The sequence below is a fragment of the Oreochromis aureus genome, linkage group 12 (assembly GCF_013358895.1).
Source record: "Oreochromis aureus strain Israel breed Guangdong linkage group 12, ZZ_aureus, whole genome shotgun sequence".
Lineage (NCBI taxonomy): Eukaryota > Metazoa > Chordata > Actinopteri > Cichliformes > Cichlidae > Oreochromis > Oreochromis aureus.
The window spans coordinates 10,728,713-10,748,278 of NC_052953.1; the positions used below are offsets into that span (position 1 = coordinate 10,728,713).

Genomic DNA, 19,566 nt, shown 5'->3' on the forward strand with positions numbered 1-19,566 from the left:
CACCCCACCATCATCCTCAGCCATCTCATTTCAGCTTTGAAATTTAGATTCTTGTTGACTTGTAACTTTGTGCTGGATCTTTTTTTTTTTTGACTTTTCTGAACTCAAACTTGTCTAATTTGTACATTTTCTGGGTGACTGTTGGGCCAACAACAATCTGCTTCTACAATACCTCCCACATTATTTAAAAAAAACAAAACAAACCCACAGGGTACAGCTGTCAAGGATAGATGATTTAATTATCAAAATTGTAACTAAAGTACAATTCCCTGAAGAAATAATGAGCGATACACACTGACAGTTGAGGTACAAGCCATTTCATCCTCTTCTTTTCATTACATTTGGAAAATGTTCTCTGGTTTATTCATAGCAGTGTTCTGAAAACCTTTCAAAGACATCCCCACATTACAGTCTTACTAGCTGGATTTTGTCTAAGAACAATGAATAGGGAAAATTATACTAACGATGTGATTTGACAACTGAAAACGGTGAAATGAAATAGCAAAAGGAAGATACCAGAAAAAAGACAATTGTTGTAATGGAAAAATCATTTAAGAGCAAAGACAAAACATTGAAGGCAGTTTTATTCCCCATCAAAAACATATTTCAACCTTTTACCATCATGTTACTCAAGGAACTGTCTTTTGATTTCTTAGAATTCCTCTTCGGCGTTCCGACACCTGGAGGTCTTGAGCTGTTTGAGGCGCTTGATGCACTCCTCCACACTGTGCTCGCCGTGGACTTTGTTGTCTCGGGTGCGTACGTTCACTGTGTTGCTTGTCTTCTCCTTCTCTCCCACCACTTTCCAAACAGGGAAACATGCAAAGACAAAAAGGGAGAGAAGGAAAATCAATATCTAGATGGTCAGTGAGAAAGCGATAAGGACAGGAATAACAGACATGACTGAAACAAATGTGTGTTGCCACTGACCCAGGATGAAGTTATACTGCGCCAACTGTGCATTTCTGATCTTTTTGTTCAGGGTGCAGCCGGGGTCGAGATCCACGTCAGTCATGAGGCCGCTGCTGTGGAATTCCTGCTTGACCTGCCACATTAATGAGAGAAAAAACAAACAGTTAAAACAGTCCAGGAATGTTTTGGAAATGAATTCATTTGCTTACAAGAAAAAGTCTGTAGATATTACACATTTTAGTCTGAACAGAATAAAGTTCATATTACAGAAACCATTACAATCACCGTGGACCTGTTCTCTTGTTCTGGGACTATAGACCACCTTTACAAATGTGTTTAGCACCAATGATATCCAACCAGAATGTCCCCAACACATGTTAAAAGCTAAACAAACATTAATACAAACTGAGTTTTATTTTCATAGCTCTGATAGTCAGTTTTATTAGGTGTGATAACATTGTACTCCCCATGAGTAGGCCAGTGTCAAATAATTAAATTGTAATCAAAACAAAAAATGTTCAGAAGAAAAATCCATTAGTATTTATGAACTAACATCCTAATTAAATAGTAGAGAATTGCTTTCATTTTAATTTTAAATAAAACATTGTGTGACAGCTTCACAAAAACCTGCATGACTTGGTTCAGAAATATTAAAAAATTATATACTTAAAAGCTGAGGCAACAAAGCAGGCTGAATTTCAGCAAAGCATGCAATAGTATAATAGAGACAGAATTAATGATCCTTAAATACTGCAGTACTTAAATGACTGCAGTCTGTGATAACATACATTGATCCAACCAAAGCCATAATATCAATGTAAAGGCTTTAAAATCTGCATAAAGTTAAATTAGAGTGCTCAACAGCCTGAGGGTGCTGTTTGTAATGTCCTTTAAATGTAAATACGGAAGTAGCCAAGGTCAGTTCTTACTTTCTCGGCATACTCTTCACAGGTTGGTCCCACGGGTACGACCATCACTTGACGAGGAGAGAGCCACAGAGGCCTGAAACAGAGGAGGACATATTTGCATTTAGCTGATTATTAAAAAACAGACCAGAAACCTGCCTGTCTGCCAGAAACCCGTGTAAAAAAATGTCACCCCCCACCCCCAACTGAGCTGTCATGCTTCCATTTCTAGCCCATTAATCAAGAAATCATGCGAACAGTCTGAAAGAACAGCAATAAACCAAAAATGTCAAAATCAAGAATGGTGCTACTTCACAAATCAACCTTTTTAAACTGATTGTTTACAAACCATTTGCCCCCGTAGTTTTCAGTGAGAATAGCGATCATCCTCTCTACTGATCCCAGGATTGCTCTGTGGATGATCACAGGTCTCTTCTTGTCGTCACCATCATGGCTACAAAAGTTGTTGGAAAGGAAAAAAAAAAAAATTACATAGAGGGAAATTTTCACCTCAGCAAACACAACCATCTATACAGGACAAAACTCAGACTTATGTGTTGTTTTAAGTGAGGGACTTTTAAGTGAGGGACACAAAGCAATCAATAGAAAATGATGGAGGGCCAATTAACACACAGGTGAGGACAGCATATGCTATTTAATTACTAGAGAGTCTTTTATCTAGTTCTCATATTTATATCGTGATGCCACTTTATTCACCTCCCCCCAGACAGAAATAAAACATCTAAATTAATTTTCATGCAGTCACTACCCTTTTGTGAAAGATGGCACTCATGCAACAAGATGATGTGTAAAACTCAAACTGCCAGCTTCTACTAATACTTTCAATTATGCTTTACAGGTTAATTATTTACCAAGGTGAATTTTCAAGGCAACAGATCATTTAATTAGCGACTGACAAACATCACCTAATGTAATTCAAACAGTTTATGAAGTGATGCAACAACAGTGAAAAAATGACCAATTAAAGACAGTTTGAAAAGACTACAATATGACCTGAATTGTGAGATGTGTAATAATAGGCGAGACTTGCATAACTGGTAAAATTTCCCTAAAATGCCATTAATGGAAAAGAGTACGCATTACTGTGTACGTGAGTATGATCATATTGCACACATGAACTATGGTAATAAGTGAAAATCACATTTATAGGTCACAGACTGACATTGCCAGTCGCACGAAGCTCTGAATTTTCTGTCACTTCTGAGCTCATCACCTGTGACAGCTGTAATTCTTGGCTGTTCCTTCCTGCTGTACAGACAATGACAGAAGCTGTTTGAGGTGTTCTCAGACTGAGGCAAAGTGAAAGTACTACTATTTTGTTATTGCTAGAAATATCATTTATTATTGTTAGAAAAAGACTAGGGGGAGCTCTGCTTCTAGACTTTATACATTTTAAGCACTATATAGAGAAACAGATAATTGCTATGGTGGTGCTCCTCTTTTGTTGGTCTTGCACTTATAAGCTTTATTACTGGGTATTGTCATGAAGCTGTAATGAAGACAGATAATTTTTTAATGGTTTTTTGGCAGACATGTTAACTGTCTCCAAGTCGGGGTGTTTTATTTACATATTAAGAATATTACTCATCGCTATTCGGTTACTGGATTTCCTGCTTTCTCACCGACACTTTAGCTTATCCCATAAGCCATAAAATTAATTCCCCAACATATAAAACTTGTAGTTACCTGACAAATGTGAGGTTAAAGCGGATGGGGAGCTGGAAATCGAGCTGAATAGTAGCGCACTGATGGTATCGACCAATGGCATCCTTGATCTGAATGTCGATCTGCAGACAAAACACTTGTGATCAAAAGCGACCCTTCTGCAGTTTCACAGTTTAGCTACATCATTAGTGCAGCGCACAGCTCACCTTGGGTCCGTAGAAAGCTCCGTCACCTGGGTTTAGAACCCATTTCTCTCCGAATTCATTCAAGCTATTCTCCAGTTGCTGTAAATACAAACAATAACGGCTTTGTTACCATGTCAGTTTCTGACAAACGTGCAGGTAAACAGAGGTGTTAAGCAAGGCTCCTCCTTTAGACCTGACCTTTTCTTCATCAGGAACTAATCACTGAACTGAGAAATGCTAACGTCTCAATAATATTTTATGGTTGCTTGTGGGAATTAACGAGCTGAGGGAAATATGCAGCAGTTCTCTTCCAAGCACGATGCCAAGTTCCCCAGTCACTTTTGTGTGTATAATTTTCCACCTTTGTGTGGCACACATTAATCATTAAAAGTCAGTGCTGCATTTAAAAAGAGTGCTTTCCTCAGATGACAGGTTAAGTAAGACAGCTGTTCAACTTGCAGGCTGATATTTTTTATGGCTTTTATTTCTATTCTAAGAACTGTGACTAACTGTTAATTAGAAAAAGATAGCGGCAGGCCATAATTAACATGTGCAGTCACTAAGATACAGTACATTTAATTTTTATACTGTAGCATTTGAATTATATTTGTAGTGTGCTACTTATCAGCAAACTACATAGTCTTTAAAACTTTAATAGTAACTGTAACCAATCAATTTATTGATAATGAAATAGCCTAAAAATAACTTCCATCAGTAATGCTTTTCTCCCAGCAGACAAAAGATATGCTTGAAAATTAAATTAAAAACGGAAGGACTGAGAACTGAAGGATGACACCAGTGACTGTAAAAAGGGAGCAGAAAGGAAAAGGAACTCTTTCAGGTTTATACAATACCCATAAATTGAAAAACAGAAGGGCAGACAGAGCCAGTAATAAAGAGTAAGTATGCTTTTCTCTTCTTTTACCCTGCTATTATGTTCTATCTATTCAAGGATGAGTGTAGCTACAGTTCATGGTAATTTATCAGTGCCTGAGACCAAAAATGTAAACCGTTTTTTCGAGTGGCTCATGGGGGTTTGAAACATTTGAACATTTCCCGTTATAAAAAAAAAAAAAAAACAGAGGATGTATCTTGAACCTCCACCAAGAAGACTGCACTAGATTATAATGACAAACCCGCCACCACCAAAAAACAAAACAATCATGATAAAAATCAATGAAGTGGTGACAACAAGGTACAAAATGTATCAGCTTATTCTGCAAGATGAGAGTTTCCAACAGAGTTTAAAAAAAAAAAAAAAAAACACTTAGAGGAAAACATAATTGAACATCTTGTGGCATGAATCAAGTGTGGCAATGTGCAGATGAAATAGTTATCTGACTGCTGAAATAAAATACCTCTACAATCAGATAAAGAGAAGAGTAAAGGCTGTGTGAAAGTTAAATTCAACACATGCTTTACATCAGTCAACAAACTTTTTCAACCATTCAAAGGCAGCCAGCAAAGGCTTGCCAGACAAATAAACACTTTATGTCCTTCATGGACTAGTGCTGCAGGAACAACAATGCAGTATATATGTGGCATTTAGTAACTGTCACTTAACAGTGTCTCTACAGATTCATCTCCTACAATTCAAGTTGTCCCAGCAGAGATGCTCGATGTCATTCATGAAAAGCTGCAATGCTGTTACCCAAAACACCAAGCAATAAAGCCTAATTATGACTCAGTCCAACTCACTCCTATTATTTGTTTATGCTTGTTTAAAAGACAAGCTGAGCAAATTAGAGCCGAACTACAGATGTAAAATACAGAACTTGTGAACTTGATTTGGCAGCAAAAGCAGACAGTTAAAGCAACAATATGTGGACAGTTTCAAAGCGTAAAAAACTATCTTCCCCCCCCCCCCTTCTTCAGACATGATTGCAAATCCACAAAAAAAACCTCATTAAAATATAAATGTACTTAGGGTCTGCAAGTCTCACTTCTCCATTCGCTGTCAGTGGAGTGGCTCTAGAATTTCCATCTTAACAATATCTCACATCAGAATCTTAATGTTCCAGTGAGACACTGACTGAGCGTTTTCTTATTTTCTATATGTGGTGAAGCAAGAGGCCTTTTGAATACCTTCTCTGCTTGGTCCCAGACCTCTGGGTCTCCCAGGAACTTCTCTGGTCTCGTGGAAAGGTTGAGTTTAAAAGTGAAGCCAAAGACATCATAAACAGTCCGCAGGAAGTCCAGGCATCCCTTGATCTCCGACTCAATCTGAGGTCAGTGATAAAAGAAAGAAAACGAAAAAGCAATAGTGTTTGCATCATCCATCTGGACATGGCTACAAATTTAATTTCTGCTGCTGATTTCATGTTTGTTTGTGTTAGGATATCTAGAGAATGAAACCCTAATTATTTTGTTTGATAAGATGCTCAACTTTTGGTTTATTTAAAAAAAACAAAACAAAAAAAACAGCAAAAAAACCCCCAAAAAACGAACAACCACAAAGATTTCATCATAATTTAAAAAAAATAAATAATAACGAGTGAGTGCTTTGAAGGTGAAGGACAAAACACAATAAGAATAACTGAAAGGAAAATGATTGCTTTCTTTTCTTACTAGATGTAAACCATGTGCTGAAGTCACTGATTATCAATTTAATGCCAAATGCAACATAAGAGAATATCTCCTGCAGTCTGTTTTACATAATAGTAAAAACTGGGAAAAAAAACAAACCAAAACAACAACAAAAACAAAACCACACCACCACAAACAGCAACAAAAAACAAACAAAAACGACTACAAGCAGTGCTTTCCAGCTGCTGCAATGAAAGAGAAAAATTAAAAATGAAATAATTTGTGCACAAGTGCAATCAAAATAATTAAACATCCAATCCAGTGCCTTCACGGGTAAAGAGAAAATTAATCAGTGTGATCACGGCTGCTGTAATAAGACTTATGAACCGAAAAATTAAGAAACTTTTTTGGTCTTTCCAAATATTGTTTGTTTGCACCAGTTATAACTGTGCCGTTCTTTGGAAATGTATTAAAAAGTCAAAAGTTTTTTAGAAAGTATTTCAATAATAAATGTGACTTGAAATATTACACTGGTATGAATGGTATCCTTTTCTAAAGAATAATGAAATAATTTAGTATTTCAGTCAAATAACACTGAAATGGCCATGCTTTAAAGGAGGGAACAAAAGTTGATATAGCAGAGTCAGGGGTATTGTCTTTTTACTCTACCTTCATTTTCCTTTTTGTTAAAAGAAACCCAACTGCTGACAGTTCAGGAGGGGTGTATGCGACACTCACAGATTTATTTGACTTTTCTTCAGTCTCAACTGAAGGCTTCGCACTCAACCAGTAACAACTGCCTTTAAAGTGAACCGATCATCCATTCATCCATTGAGAGCCTGCACAAAAGCCCAGTATTGCGTAAATATCCATTATACTGAAGTAGGATGCAAAGCTACTCTACTAATCGGAAATTAGTATCCTACGTATCCTTTAAATAATTTTTTCGCCCCACATACCTATTGGGAAACGCCAAGACTGTAAACAGATTTTTAAGTGTAAAAAAAATCCTTACTGGTCTCATTGGGCTCATATAAGGCCAAAATGTGTGTTGTACACATTTCAATGCACATCTCACCTGGTCCATGGAGCAGAAGATGTGAGCATCGTCCTGCTGGAAGCGGCGGACACGGGTGAGGCCAGTCAGAGCTCCTGACAGCTCGTTCCTGTGCAGGACACCAAAGTCGGCCATGCGAAGAGGCAGCTCTCTCCAGGAGCGAGGCCGGTGATCAAACATCAAACTGGTGCCAAACAAAACAAACATATGTATAAAATACAAAGATGCAACTGCCAACTTCTACCTAGAGTAATCACAATACCTAAAAATTGCTCTGCTGTGAAAACCTGAGTGTAATATTTGATTTAACTGATATTCAACACTTTGAAGATCAATTTTGATTACAGTGTGATTTTCAAAGAGGTCATCTTTGTGGATAGCCAAAAGACTGAAAAAGTGGGAAGAGATAAAAGATGTGAACACAAATAGCTGCAGTCTGCTTCTTTGCACTGCAATGCAGCAGCGAGTGTCCTATGCCAGCAACTGAAAACAGCAAACATTGAGCTGAACTGGCTGACAAGCATTTTCTTTTGTGACAGCAGTCCGAGTTAATTTAATGGTAATGGACATGTATGTAATACACAGTTCTTCCTCCAACAAGAAGTCATTTCTGATTACAAGTATTAAAAAAATAAATATTTCACACTATAGGCAACACTTGCTACACTGTGCATGAAAAGGAGTGTTTTTCTCTTACTCTTTCTTTTGTAGTTGCCCTTTAAAACTAAAACTATACCTGACAACAACTCTGATTGTGAGGAAACAGAAGTCTCACCAGTGTCCAGGGCAGTTCATGGGCTTGAGAGCGAAGATCTCCTTTTCAACCTCGAAGGAGAACATGTTCTCGCTGTAGTGCTGCCAATGCCCAGATGTCTGCCAGAGTTTGCTGTTGTAGATATTGGGAGTCACAACCTCCTGGAAGCCCCTCTTCCTGTACTCACTCTGGCAATGAACGTGACAATGTTTTCTCACAAAGTGTTACAAATTGTTCCAAAAAGCTCAGCTTCATAATTCTGTGTATCCATCACCTCTACAAACAACTGGCTGAAGTGGTTTCTGTCAACACCTGGAGACTCTCTAATAAGGGACGTATGCATAAATAAAATGGTAAACAACTTTGCAAGCAAACTGGGACATGTTTATACTGCTGCATATTTGCATTCTCCTGTTTGTTCATATATTATGAAGATTTTGGGGAAAAACTGAAATATAAGGGTATTCACTTTTGTATTGCTTTAATTCACCTTGAGCTGATTGGTTTGTTCAAATCAGAAAGACAGATGATACTATAAAATAATTTGTCATTTATTTTAACTCTTGATATCTGCTGATATGTTTTCGGTGTTTTGTTGTTTGTAAAAGCAGAACCATTTTTTTGTTTTCTGAACAAAACAAATCTCATTACTCCAAATCTGCTCAGTCAGAAATCTATTTAAGTGAAATTGCCTTGAATGTGTTTTCTATTATGACTGCACTGACTGGAAACCCAGGAAAATAAATGCTTTGAAAAAGATTGACTTTTATGTGTCTGTATAATAGAACAGGTGTAAATAAAGCTTTCCTTTAATGCTGTCAGTGTTTCAATATATCTTAAATAAATGTTGGATAATAATAAGCTCTTCTGAGATTCATAAGTGAATTTGTGTGTCAGAAGGTAAACATCACATTGAGCAATGCTTTTCTATTACCTGGCCAAAACAATATTTTATTAAATAAGCATAAATTGGATGTGTCAGCTTCCATTTACAGCATTACTGTTGTGGAAAGAAAACATGAATTATTTTCCTATTCATTTGCCCTTTGCTTAAGACACTGATTTAATGTTGTATTATCAAAACATTACCAATCCTTTTTTAGTTCTCTGTATTAAAGTATATGACACATGGCTTAAATTGGAGAGTTTTTTTCTTGTGTGCATTATAAAGCCATTTTCATCATCGCAGAACTACTTCTTCCTGCAAAAGTAAACTTTCTGCCTAATACCTTCTCTTTTTCTACATCTCCAAGCTCAGTGTTAGATCACAGTAATTATCAGTGGGTCTGACAACTCAGCCTTACTCTGATGAACTCAATCAGGGTGTTGTAGATGAACGCTCCCTTAGGCAGGAAAAAGCAGCTCCCTGGACTCAGGTCATGGAAGAAGAACAGGTCCTGCTCCTGAATGTAAAAATAAAATAAGGTTTGTTAGAGACAGAAAATTAAAAAGAGCCACCAAACAAGTCAAACTGGTTTCAATTTGAAGACACCTCATGACATACTTAAGCTTTAAATAGGGTTTGTCTAGGTATGTGCCCTTTTCCACGCCTTCATCACACTGAAAATATGGCTACAACACCCTACACTCTGGGCTGACTATTATGGGTTAGCTTTCAATAAGCAGCAAACTAAAATCTGCTTCATGGATATTTTTCAGTCATGCTATATTAATGTCAGTATGTGACAATCAGTTTATGAGCTTACCAAACAATTCACTAAATAAAACGTATTTAAAAAAAACAGGTATTACACATGCTATTAACCGATTTAAAGATCATACATGTTTTCACACTGTTCAAAAACTAGTTTGAGTACTTTACTCTGTACATTTCACATTTTCTTTCAATTGCAATACCAAGAGACTGAGAACAATGAAACCTGTAAGAGACCATTTTCCTAACTCACAGCTCATTTACATTTCAATTCTTACCCGGCCCAGTTTGCGGTGATCTCTGTTCTTGGCCTCCTCCTGAAACTTTTCCCAGTCTTTAAGCATTTTGGGGTCAGGAAAGGAGATTCCATAGATCCTCTGGAGGGTTTCCATGTCCGCCTTTCCCTCCCAGTATGTGGATGAATTCTAGCACACAAAAGGGAGTACGTAAGCTTTTTCATCATTCTTTTGGGTCCATCAAATCCCTTGGGGATAAAACAAAGGGTAACTCTGCTCTAAAAATAGGGACAAATGTGCTTACAGCCAGACATTCAGGACACAGACTCCAGTATTTTAAATCTCTCTTATATCCACATATATAGTTAACTGCAAGTTTGTTCAATAAATTTCCACGGCTGATAGCAAAAAGTCTAACCTTGTGTATCTTGAGTGCCTTGATTTTTCCAGTGTGTCTCACATGGGGTCCCCGGCATAAATCAATTAAGGGACCACATCTGAAATGGAAAATATTGTAACTTTAGTTCACTTACTCAGCTGTTTTGTTGTATATTTAAAATAAATACTGATAGGAGAACCAGTTGTGTTTTGAACGTAGCACCGAAATGTCTACCCAGTCTGTGACAGAAAAAACTAAAGAAAATATATAAAGATTTATTCTTAGAAATAAAAAAAAAAAAAAAAAAACACAGCATCTTTAACCAATTAAGTAGTTTAAATCAATATCTCTTTCAAAGATAAATAAATAATATATAGTCATATCATAGTCACATTACAGTATTTTTTAAAAATAGTTTTGGATGATAGTTGAGGTCTGAGGCACCAGTAATAAGCTGCTTCTGGTTTTTGATTCAATTTGCTTGAGATTAACAAACAAACAAAGAAAAAAAGAATATATCACCAGAATACCAGTACATTCACTGACCCACCTGTAGACTGTGGTAGTAGGTGTGGTGACTTTCTCATTCAGAATGCGGCACTTAAACTTGTTGTACTAGAAAAAACAAAAGATTGTGTTAAAAAAAAAAATAAAAAAAATAAATTATCAGATCAATTTAATTTTTGTTCTATATTCGTGTGCTGTTGTTTAAAGATACCTTGAACATTTCCAAGAGAGTTTCCTTCTTTATCTCGAGCCTCTCAAATGGCTGCTTCTCCTTGATGATTTTCTTGCACAAACTCTCCAGACAGGGGAAGTCATTGCTCGATACACCCCTGTCCAAAACATCAAGAAATCACACCAAGAACTGCACACCGAACACTTTCTCACTTAAAACCCCACATTAATATGCAAACTGCCTCCACTGCTAAATTTAGTCTGCCACGCTTTCCAAAGGGCAGCGTGGATGTGACCAGATATTTAACCATGAGAACAGACTTTTGTCCATCAGAATAATTCTTAAGTCTTCGTAATATAGATAACCTCATCCAAGGATGGGCAACTACTTTAAAGTCCTCGGCTTTAGGGCTTACGCAATGTCAAAATATCCTTGTAAAAAAGAAAACAGTCTCCAAGAATGCCATTAGCATAAAATGGCTTCATTAAGGAGGTTGTAGAATTAATTAGACAGCACTGCTCAAGCTTTCCTGCAGCCTAAAGCAGAGAGACGTGAATCCAAAAAGGTCAAGTTAAGAAGTTGTTTATGAGGAAAACTTGTTGAAATTTCTGAAGGTGTTTCAATCCCCCTTTCAAAGCTTCCCTTAAGTCGTTTCTTGTTGTTTAATTTGAATAGACTTGTTATTCCAACAGAAATATGTAGAAAGATGTTTTTTAGTCCCCACACATAGCCCCAGCTAGACAGTATTAGTGTAGTTACAATCTGTCTGTTTTGTGCTTGCTTCTGGTCTGACGACAGTAAACCAGATTGACAGCTGCTAAGCCCTGAGGTACAGACCAAAAATATCACTGGATGCAGACTAACACCACTAATTAGACAGAAACTCTGAACTTAGGGCATACAAAACTCACTCATTGTTTTCTAGGAACATGTCATAGTAGAAGCCATTCTCGATAGGGGGACCGTAGCAGAGGCAGCCCCCATACACCCTTTCCATTGCTTCACCCATGATATGAGCACTGGAGTGCCAGTAAACCTAATGAAAATAAAGAAGTTTTGGCAAATTTAGAAAACAGGAGTATTCACACCCTTTGTGTTACTAAGACTTTTAAGGGGAAATGTCAAGGTTGTGACACTGAACAGATTCCTTGTTAAAGACAAAGAGCAGAGAAAAAGTGACTTGTTTTTCCAAATGCTGACAATACAAAAGAATGAAGCCAGTATTACAAAACCAGTTTAGAAACAAGGAACTAGTGACACTGCGTATAAAATTCACACCAAGAACACCAGTCATTGTGCTTTTCCTTAGAATTCAAAGAAGACAAAACAAAAAATGCACATTTTAAATTGATACACTCAGAACTGAGGCTTTAACTACATACTTTGAAAACAAAACACCTGTGTAAAAAGAAAAAAAAGAAGATTTTGCAAGTATATAAATATGGCTTTTACAAAGCAAAAGTAAAAGGTAACTGAAGCTTTGATGTTTAATGAGCATGACACTGTGTATCCAGAAGATGTTGAGAATGAATTTCCAATACTATGCTTCTAAACTATGTAGTACACGGGGGGAGACAAGAGAAAAGAAAAAAAAAATCTGACTTACAGCTTGAGCTTCCTCATCATCAAACTTGAGCAACTGAAGGCTGCAGTCTTCTTCTAAAGGTCTGTCCAGGTCCCATACACTATTGTTTACTTTGGCAATCACCGTGTTGTCAGCAAGGCCTTGACTGAACCACAAGACACAAATATTCTACATCACAATAATGTGCAGACACAGAAATAAAATGGCAAATGCCTGGAGTTACGTAGCACAACACAATTTGCCTTTTATTTTCCTCACACTCAGACATGTGGACAGGGAGTTTGGGAATAGCTCTGCCATACCCTTGTGATTAGCAGAATTCCTGCTCTACCTTATTGAGAAATGGCCAACAAGAGGACAAAAACATCACATATTTTATCATTATATGGGTTACGTCAGACAAATATGATGAAATGCAAACTTTTATATTAAATGACATACTACAAAAAGTACTGGGCCACCTACACAAAACTACAGAAGCTGCCATGAAAACCCAATCTAGGAAGCTCCTGGTGATGATGTTAATTCCAGAGGAAGCTTTGGGCTCTGCAGTTACTGAATCAACAGTATGTTGTTAACCTTTATGCACCTCAGCACTCTGTGACCCCAGTCTGTAATTTTACGTGCTCTGCCACTTAATGGCACAGTTGATAGTCGAATATCTCAGAGGGAAGAAATTTCATGAACAATCTTATTGCAACAGTATCACACTCAAATTTAATGAGCTAACTAGAACATTTGTTTCCTCCCACAAATCTTTGTAAAGGCTGAGTGAAAACACATGAATGCAACAATTAAGAAGCATGCCTCAATATTTTTTGTATAGTTAATGATGTAGTTAATATGTACACGTTTGCAGTATTATGAAAAGCAGGACTAAAAGACTTAAGTTTCATTATATGTGGATTTCATTGGGTGGTTTCACTATGACTAGTAATGAGAAGTGTACTGCCAGTAAATCCTGATGTTTACACACCCTACACAGAACCTAAATATTTTTGTTTTACATTGAGAACTGATCATTCCAAATGTATTTATATTGGCCTTACAATGTGTTTTTTTTACTGACAGGGATATACACTGTGTGCTAATAATGCCATTGTGCAATTTAAAGAAAAAAAGTAATTTAAATATTAGTTAAGTCTTGGGGCTGAGACATTTGTCATCTATAAAAAGATTATGAAATGGGGAAAAAAACCCAAACCTCAATACCACCAAAAAAAACCCCCAAACACACAGTTATCCTTTTTTTCCCCTAATGATTGTTATGTAGCTGCCAAAATTTATGTTCATGTGTACCCCTTTTTACAATCACTTTACATTGGGTACTAAGGGATAACATTCCGACAAAACGTCTGTGAAGGTTCTCAGTCATCCAGGTCATCGTAGTCAAAGGAATATCTGCAAAGAAAGGTGAAACGTCTTCAAGCAATTCAAAGAAGTCCAGACGCTTTTCTTTGCAAATTCCTTTGATTCCGACAAAACCAAAGCAAGTTTTGCTTTTTTACCACATTATTTTCTTGTCTTCAGCAGACAGTCAAAAGTTGACAAGTGTTATTTCCAGCTGCTTCCAATGTTGCCTTTAAAGTTGTGAAGCCTCTAGAAACTAAAAATGATTACAGGAACTACAAAAAGGGTGTCATCTTTGAAAAAATACATTCGGTAGCACTGACCTGATGCCACAGGCCACCTTATATGGCGTGGTCTTCCAGGACTCGGCCTCAACAACCTTTCCATCAGGCAGAGTAACCTTGATAGGTTTGCTATCCTTTGCAGCTCTTTCTGCCATCAGAGCATCATGCTCTGCTTTCAGCTTTGTGTACAAAGTAAGACGCTCCTCAATGTACTGAGGCTGTGGCGACAGCTGAAAAAAAGTAAAAGTAACAGAGAGTAGATAAGCAAGTCTTTCATTGTCATTTCTTTTGTCCACTCACTGCAGTTTTAATTGTATTTATTTTTTATGTAACAATCATCAGGTCTAATCTGTGTGGGAATCTGTGTTTTGACTGTACTAATGTCATTACAAAAAAACAAAAACAGCAACAACAAAAACAAAAACACAATCTTGAACCCAATGGGTGGTTGCTTTGAGATGACACAGATCTACACAAGTACATGATTCATGTTCTTGAAAAACAAGATCTAATAATAGCAAAACAACATTACTCTCCTGACAATATAATAACTCACCTCAGCCCTGCCTCCAGAGTCTCCAGCAGCATTGTTACCCTTCTTCTTTCCTCCATCTTTACCACTTCCAGTTCCTTCCTGTACACATATCACACCATGTAATTATTTAACTTTTATAAAAAGAAACTAGGTGAAAAACATGTTTGTTGAAGGGTCTCGTGGACAAAGTTTCCATGCAAATGTAAAAGGTGCACTCCTACCAACTGCTCATTTAATAATAGTAACGAATGCAGATAATATTGGGCAAATTAAAAATGTATACATATCGGTTATTTTAAATACATCTTTCTCTTTGCTACTTTAGCGTATTCAGTAAGATCAAAACATAACGAAACCTTGCACAAGCTGCTGTGTTACAACTACTTAAAGCACTTGGGTGCGCCGATTTAGACGAAGAACCCAAGCTAGTCATTCAATACCTTAAGCTGGTCTGACGTGTGTGAACCTACCAACATAGAAAGAAATATTAAACTGTCGCAATTCTGAATATAGTCCGGCTTAAGTCTTAGTGTACTTGTACTGATTTGCTACATTAGCCAAATCAACTTAGCCAAATAGACTTAACTAAATGTGCTGTGGTAAAGTTCACAACACAAACATGAAATAATGGAAAAATTTCGCTAGTTCCCTTAAGATAAACAAATTTCAGTAAAGCCAACACAAAAATCCCCATAAAAGCCAGCTAGCCGAAAAGTTCTTACTGAGTGGCTAAATGACAGCATGGTCCTAACGATAGGCTAGGCTAACTGCAAACCGCCTTACATGACTCAAAACATAGACTGAAGTCTCACCTTTTTGCCTTCGTCCACTTGTAATTCGCTCATTTTATCCACGACAGTCTTTTCAGCCATAAGAAGTTTACAGCTATCCCACTTTAAACCGAGAGATAAAGTCTGAGTTATATGTACTGCAAGCGGCGCAAGGTGCCGGGTAAGGATTGATGACGTTGCCCGGATATTCTGATGCAAGCTTGCAGGCGGTGCTTCCTGTGAGGGGAGGGTGATGTAACACATGATATTTGTTTCAAAGTTTGTGTCTATTAATTAAAAAGTCTAATGCCAAACCTCATTTTATGTGTTTCAATAAGGAATTTCAATCACATATCACGATATCAAGCTAGATTGTTATTTCTTTATTTATTTTTAATGATTTTCGATTTCAGTTGTTCTTCTTCTGAACTTTTTTTTTTTTTAAACAAAAAATAGGGTTGGTTTCCCTTTCCACAGTGAGACTGGTTCAAGAAATGCACTTGGCCAGTGCACCTTGTATGAAGCATGTGATGTAGAAGCATCACAAACACACACACACGAAGACACGTTGTGATGAGGCCACTATGATCTGTCCTTTTTCGCATTTTATTAATGACTTACTGTAACATTCACACTACCAGAATAGTCTATGTATACAATGTTGCATCAGGAAATTCTGACACAACATTGTGCACTAAAAACACATAGATAGATTTGTAGATATAATGGGTATAATTGAGACTGCTCTTTTGCTCTTGTATGTCTTATTTATTCAACAACATAAAGTTGATGGTTTTTTATAAAATGACATCATTTGCTCTTCCCCAAACTGTTTTTCTCAAGTAAAGTACTTAAACAAAATGTCTGGCTCAAGGCATTTACACAAAGCTAAGTGTATACATAAGTCTGAAATACTTTCCAAAGAATAGAATTTATGAACATTTCGAAACAATGTGTTTGCTCATCACAAACACATTGTGATGAGCCACTATTACCACTGTGACTCTAGGAGTGATTGGTAAACTTTTTCACATGATCTTTCTTATTTCTGTAGTCTAAATTCATCTTAGGTTTTCAAGTGTGTGATGCACCACATACACACATTCCATTTATGGATTTACTGCAATTTCCATTTCCTTTAATTGTGTTTCAAGGATTTTAGAGTACTGGAATAAATGTATATTGTTGCATCAGAATATCTGAGAAATGATGACTTTTCTCAGATACTCTGATGCAACATTGTAGGCGGAGACATAATGGGTTCTGCTCTTCTGCACTTTTATCTTTTGTATTCAATACAATAAAAAGAAAATTTCAAGACAGGATAGTGATGTCATTTGTCCTTTCCTGAACTCTTTTCTTTTTTTCTAACATAAAGCAGGGTGGATTCTTCTTTGCAGAAAACACCCAGTTCAAAGCATTTACAATAGGTTTGTACATTTGTTATTTGAGCATACACACAAAAGCATCAAAAAATGATTTTCCATAGAGTGGAATTTATAACCACAAAGGCATACTCTAATGAGGTCAATATGAACATTGTGAAATGTTTTCTTATGTTCTGACCACAGGGATCAGTGTTTTAATGTGACCTTTCTAATTGCTATAGATATAAGCAAGTTTCAGATTTATTAATTTACTGTTATTTTTAATTTCTCTAAATTGTGTCACAAGGCCTTCAGATTATAAGGAATAACATTATTATTATAACTATGTTTTATTTATTTATTCATTTATTTGTCCATGTAATAGATAAAGTAAGGTATAAGGGCCAAAACTAGTGATAGCAGCCTAAAAGTCCAGAACTGGTTCAAGACATGAGCTCAGTTTGCTGGGTAATAGCACTGGTAATAATGACTGGAATAAGCAATACCCCAGCAAAACAGTCCAAGCGACTTCTGTGTGGGCAGAATGAATAGATTTTTCTGAAAATAAAGTTGTTGACTTGATGTTGACTTTTGTGGAGACCAGGGAAATAAACAGGTGAATTTTGGTGATATCTTGATTCTGGGTCATTGCTTGTTTTGTTATGCTCTTGCCCAACATATTGGAGTTATTGACAAGGGTGGTTATTTTAATCTGAAATGGTGAAAATGTATGTGTGCCAGTTACATTCCAAGCTGTTTAAATGAAACTTGGAATAGACACCTTGAACAAGAGTATGTTAACATTCTCATTGCTGTATTGTACTGAATACAATTTGAACAAACAGGTATCTAAATTTGTTTTGCTATCATATGTGCTATAAAAACATTTGTAACTGGATTATCCATCCATCCATCCATCCATCCAGTGAGCTAACTGTCAGGTAAGGTGAGAGTCAGGGCAAATCCTGGACAGGTCACCATTCGCCAGAGAGAGACGGCTGTCTCTCTCTGGTGAATGGTGACCTGACACCTGACCTGACACCTGACATCACGCTCAAACATACAATTATGGCAAAATCAGGACAATCCCTTAACAAGGATGTCTTTGCACTGTGGGCTTTTAGATTTTCCTGCAAAATAAAATGAAATTAATGAATAGACATAAAAACAAGTTTAGTTGCATAATTAAAGAACACCACAGGCTTACTACCACTTTGGATAAAAACATTACTGAGCTGAATAAAAAGTTCTGTCTTTTTCTTAAGGAGTTGTTAGTGTATTTTAAATACTGGGAAATTATGGCTGACATGGTTGCCCAGAAGGGACATGAGTAACATGGCGCATAGGCATCATTAGACCACTGTTGATTTGGATTGAAATCCTTTCTTCTATTTAGTGTGAAATGTGCTTTCCTTTTGTTCAGCATCACGGGAATTCTTCATGCACCCACCCATCTGCCCTGAGGCTCACAGCTACAATTTCATCAAGTTTTCCAGTTATATTCTGACAGAGCTACTTTTAAAAATAAAATCATTTATCAAGTGTAAAACCAAAAGGGAAAGGGGAAGTGGAGGTCTTAATACTCTCTGTTCTGCCACAAGCAGCTGGTTTTATTTGAACATTCAGTTGCCAGTAGCAACCACTACTATTCCACTATTGCATTTTAACTAATGGAGTCACATTCAGCATTGTGTCAGTTCTTTGGCCAAGGAAATATTGACAAACACATTTTATCCACTCCTACAATGACCTTATCAGAGAATTGTTTTCCAGTGTTATTATAGCAGTTTTTGTAATTGCTTGTTTGTGAGCAATCAGTTCACAGTTAAACAGGCAATCCAGCTGGCTAGCTGTTAGAAGATGATGCCTTTCTAATTTGACTGTGTATTCCTGATGGACAAAGTAACAACTCTTCTAGCAGTGCCTTTAAGACATAACATTTCTTAAACAGCACTAGTGTTCTCTTTCACAGTTTACAACTGTTTGTAGTAAAAAGGTCAGCCGCTATCATTTATTCATCTTTATGTGAGGTGCATTTAGCCTGGTGAATGATGAGCCCACACACATTGTTGCTTATAAACTCTTGGTGGTTTCTAAATGACAGGGTATATATTGGACTTGGGTATATATTGAAGATTTATGCCTTTTGTTACAATTTCAAATGTGTTTGTTTTTTAAATGTTCAATTTAATCAGAATTAAGCGAAATTTTTTCTTTTTCTCTTGCTGAAGATTTTGACAGTGTTGAGAAATGAGGTATTTAGGGATTTAAGAGGAAAGGAGGCTTTTATTTTGGGGGTGGGGGTGGGTATTTCACAATGTAACTTTCGAAGGCAATTTCCTTTCACTTTTTGTACCTAACTTCTGTCTCTCTCTCTTTTTGTAATACAACAATCTTATGCAGGCTTTAATTGATTTATAAAACTATGGAAACCTAATTATCAAAATCCTTAATCTCATTATGTTGTTGCTCACATACCCAACATATTCATTATGAAGTACCTGTATGTGTTTTTTTTTATCTTTAAACAGATGAGCAAACTAATCGCACATAATTTACGCTCACAATGCATGCATAATCACAATAACAAAGAACAGATTAGTCTTGTTGCTGATTGGTATCATTTCACTGATTGCTCTGCTTACCAAGTATCTGAGGTTATACTTGTCCTATATTTCATTCTCCTTGCTTGAAGGTACCAG

General features: G+C 36.7%; 1 protein-coding gene across 1 annotated transcript; it reads right to left on the reverse strand.

The window, feature by feature from the left end:
- Positions 1 to 212: 212 nt before the first annotated feature.
- Positions 213 to 15,715, reverse strand: tars1 (threonyl-tRNA synthetase 1). The gene is made up of 19 exons (XM_031729668.2): positions 15,540 to 15,715; positions 14,749 to 14,826; positions 14,232 to 14,422; positions 12,580 to 12,703; positions 11,885 to 12,009; positions 11,013 to 11,130; positions 10,845 to 10,909; positions 10,334 to 10,412; positions 9,958 to 10,104; positions 9,330 to 9,428; positions 8,047 to 8,213; positions 7,293 to 7,455; positions 5,774 to 5,911; positions 3,710 to 3,787; positions 3,525 to 3,625; positions 2,167 to 2,271; positions 1,842 to 1,914; positions 931 to 1,045; positions 213 to 801 (listed from the first exon to the last, which is right to left on the reverse strand). The coding sequence occupies exons 1-19, from the start codon at positions 15,597 to 15,599 to the stop codon at positions 653 to 655; spliced, it is 2,175 nt and encodes a 724-aa protein (XP_031585528.1). The 5' UTR covers positions 15,600 to 15,715; the 3' UTR covers positions 213 to 652.
- Positions 15,716 to 19,566: the final 3,851 nt, after the last annotated feature.

Excerpts from the sequence above, each read along its gene's own strand:
- tars1 (XM_031729668.2), bottom strand. The coding sequence starts at position 15,599 with ATGGCTGAAAAGACTGTCGTGGATAAAATGAGCGAATTACAAGTGGAC. Across the intron at positions 14,827-15,539 it reads AAGTGGACGAAGGCAAAAAG|GAAGGAACTGGAAGTGGTAA; the intron begins GTGAGACTTCAG and ends ATATGTGTACAG. Across the intron at positions 14,423-14,748 it reads ACTCTGGAGGCAGGGCTGAG|CTGTCGCCACAGCCTCAGTA; the intron begins GTGAGTTATTAT and ends ACTTTTTTTCAG.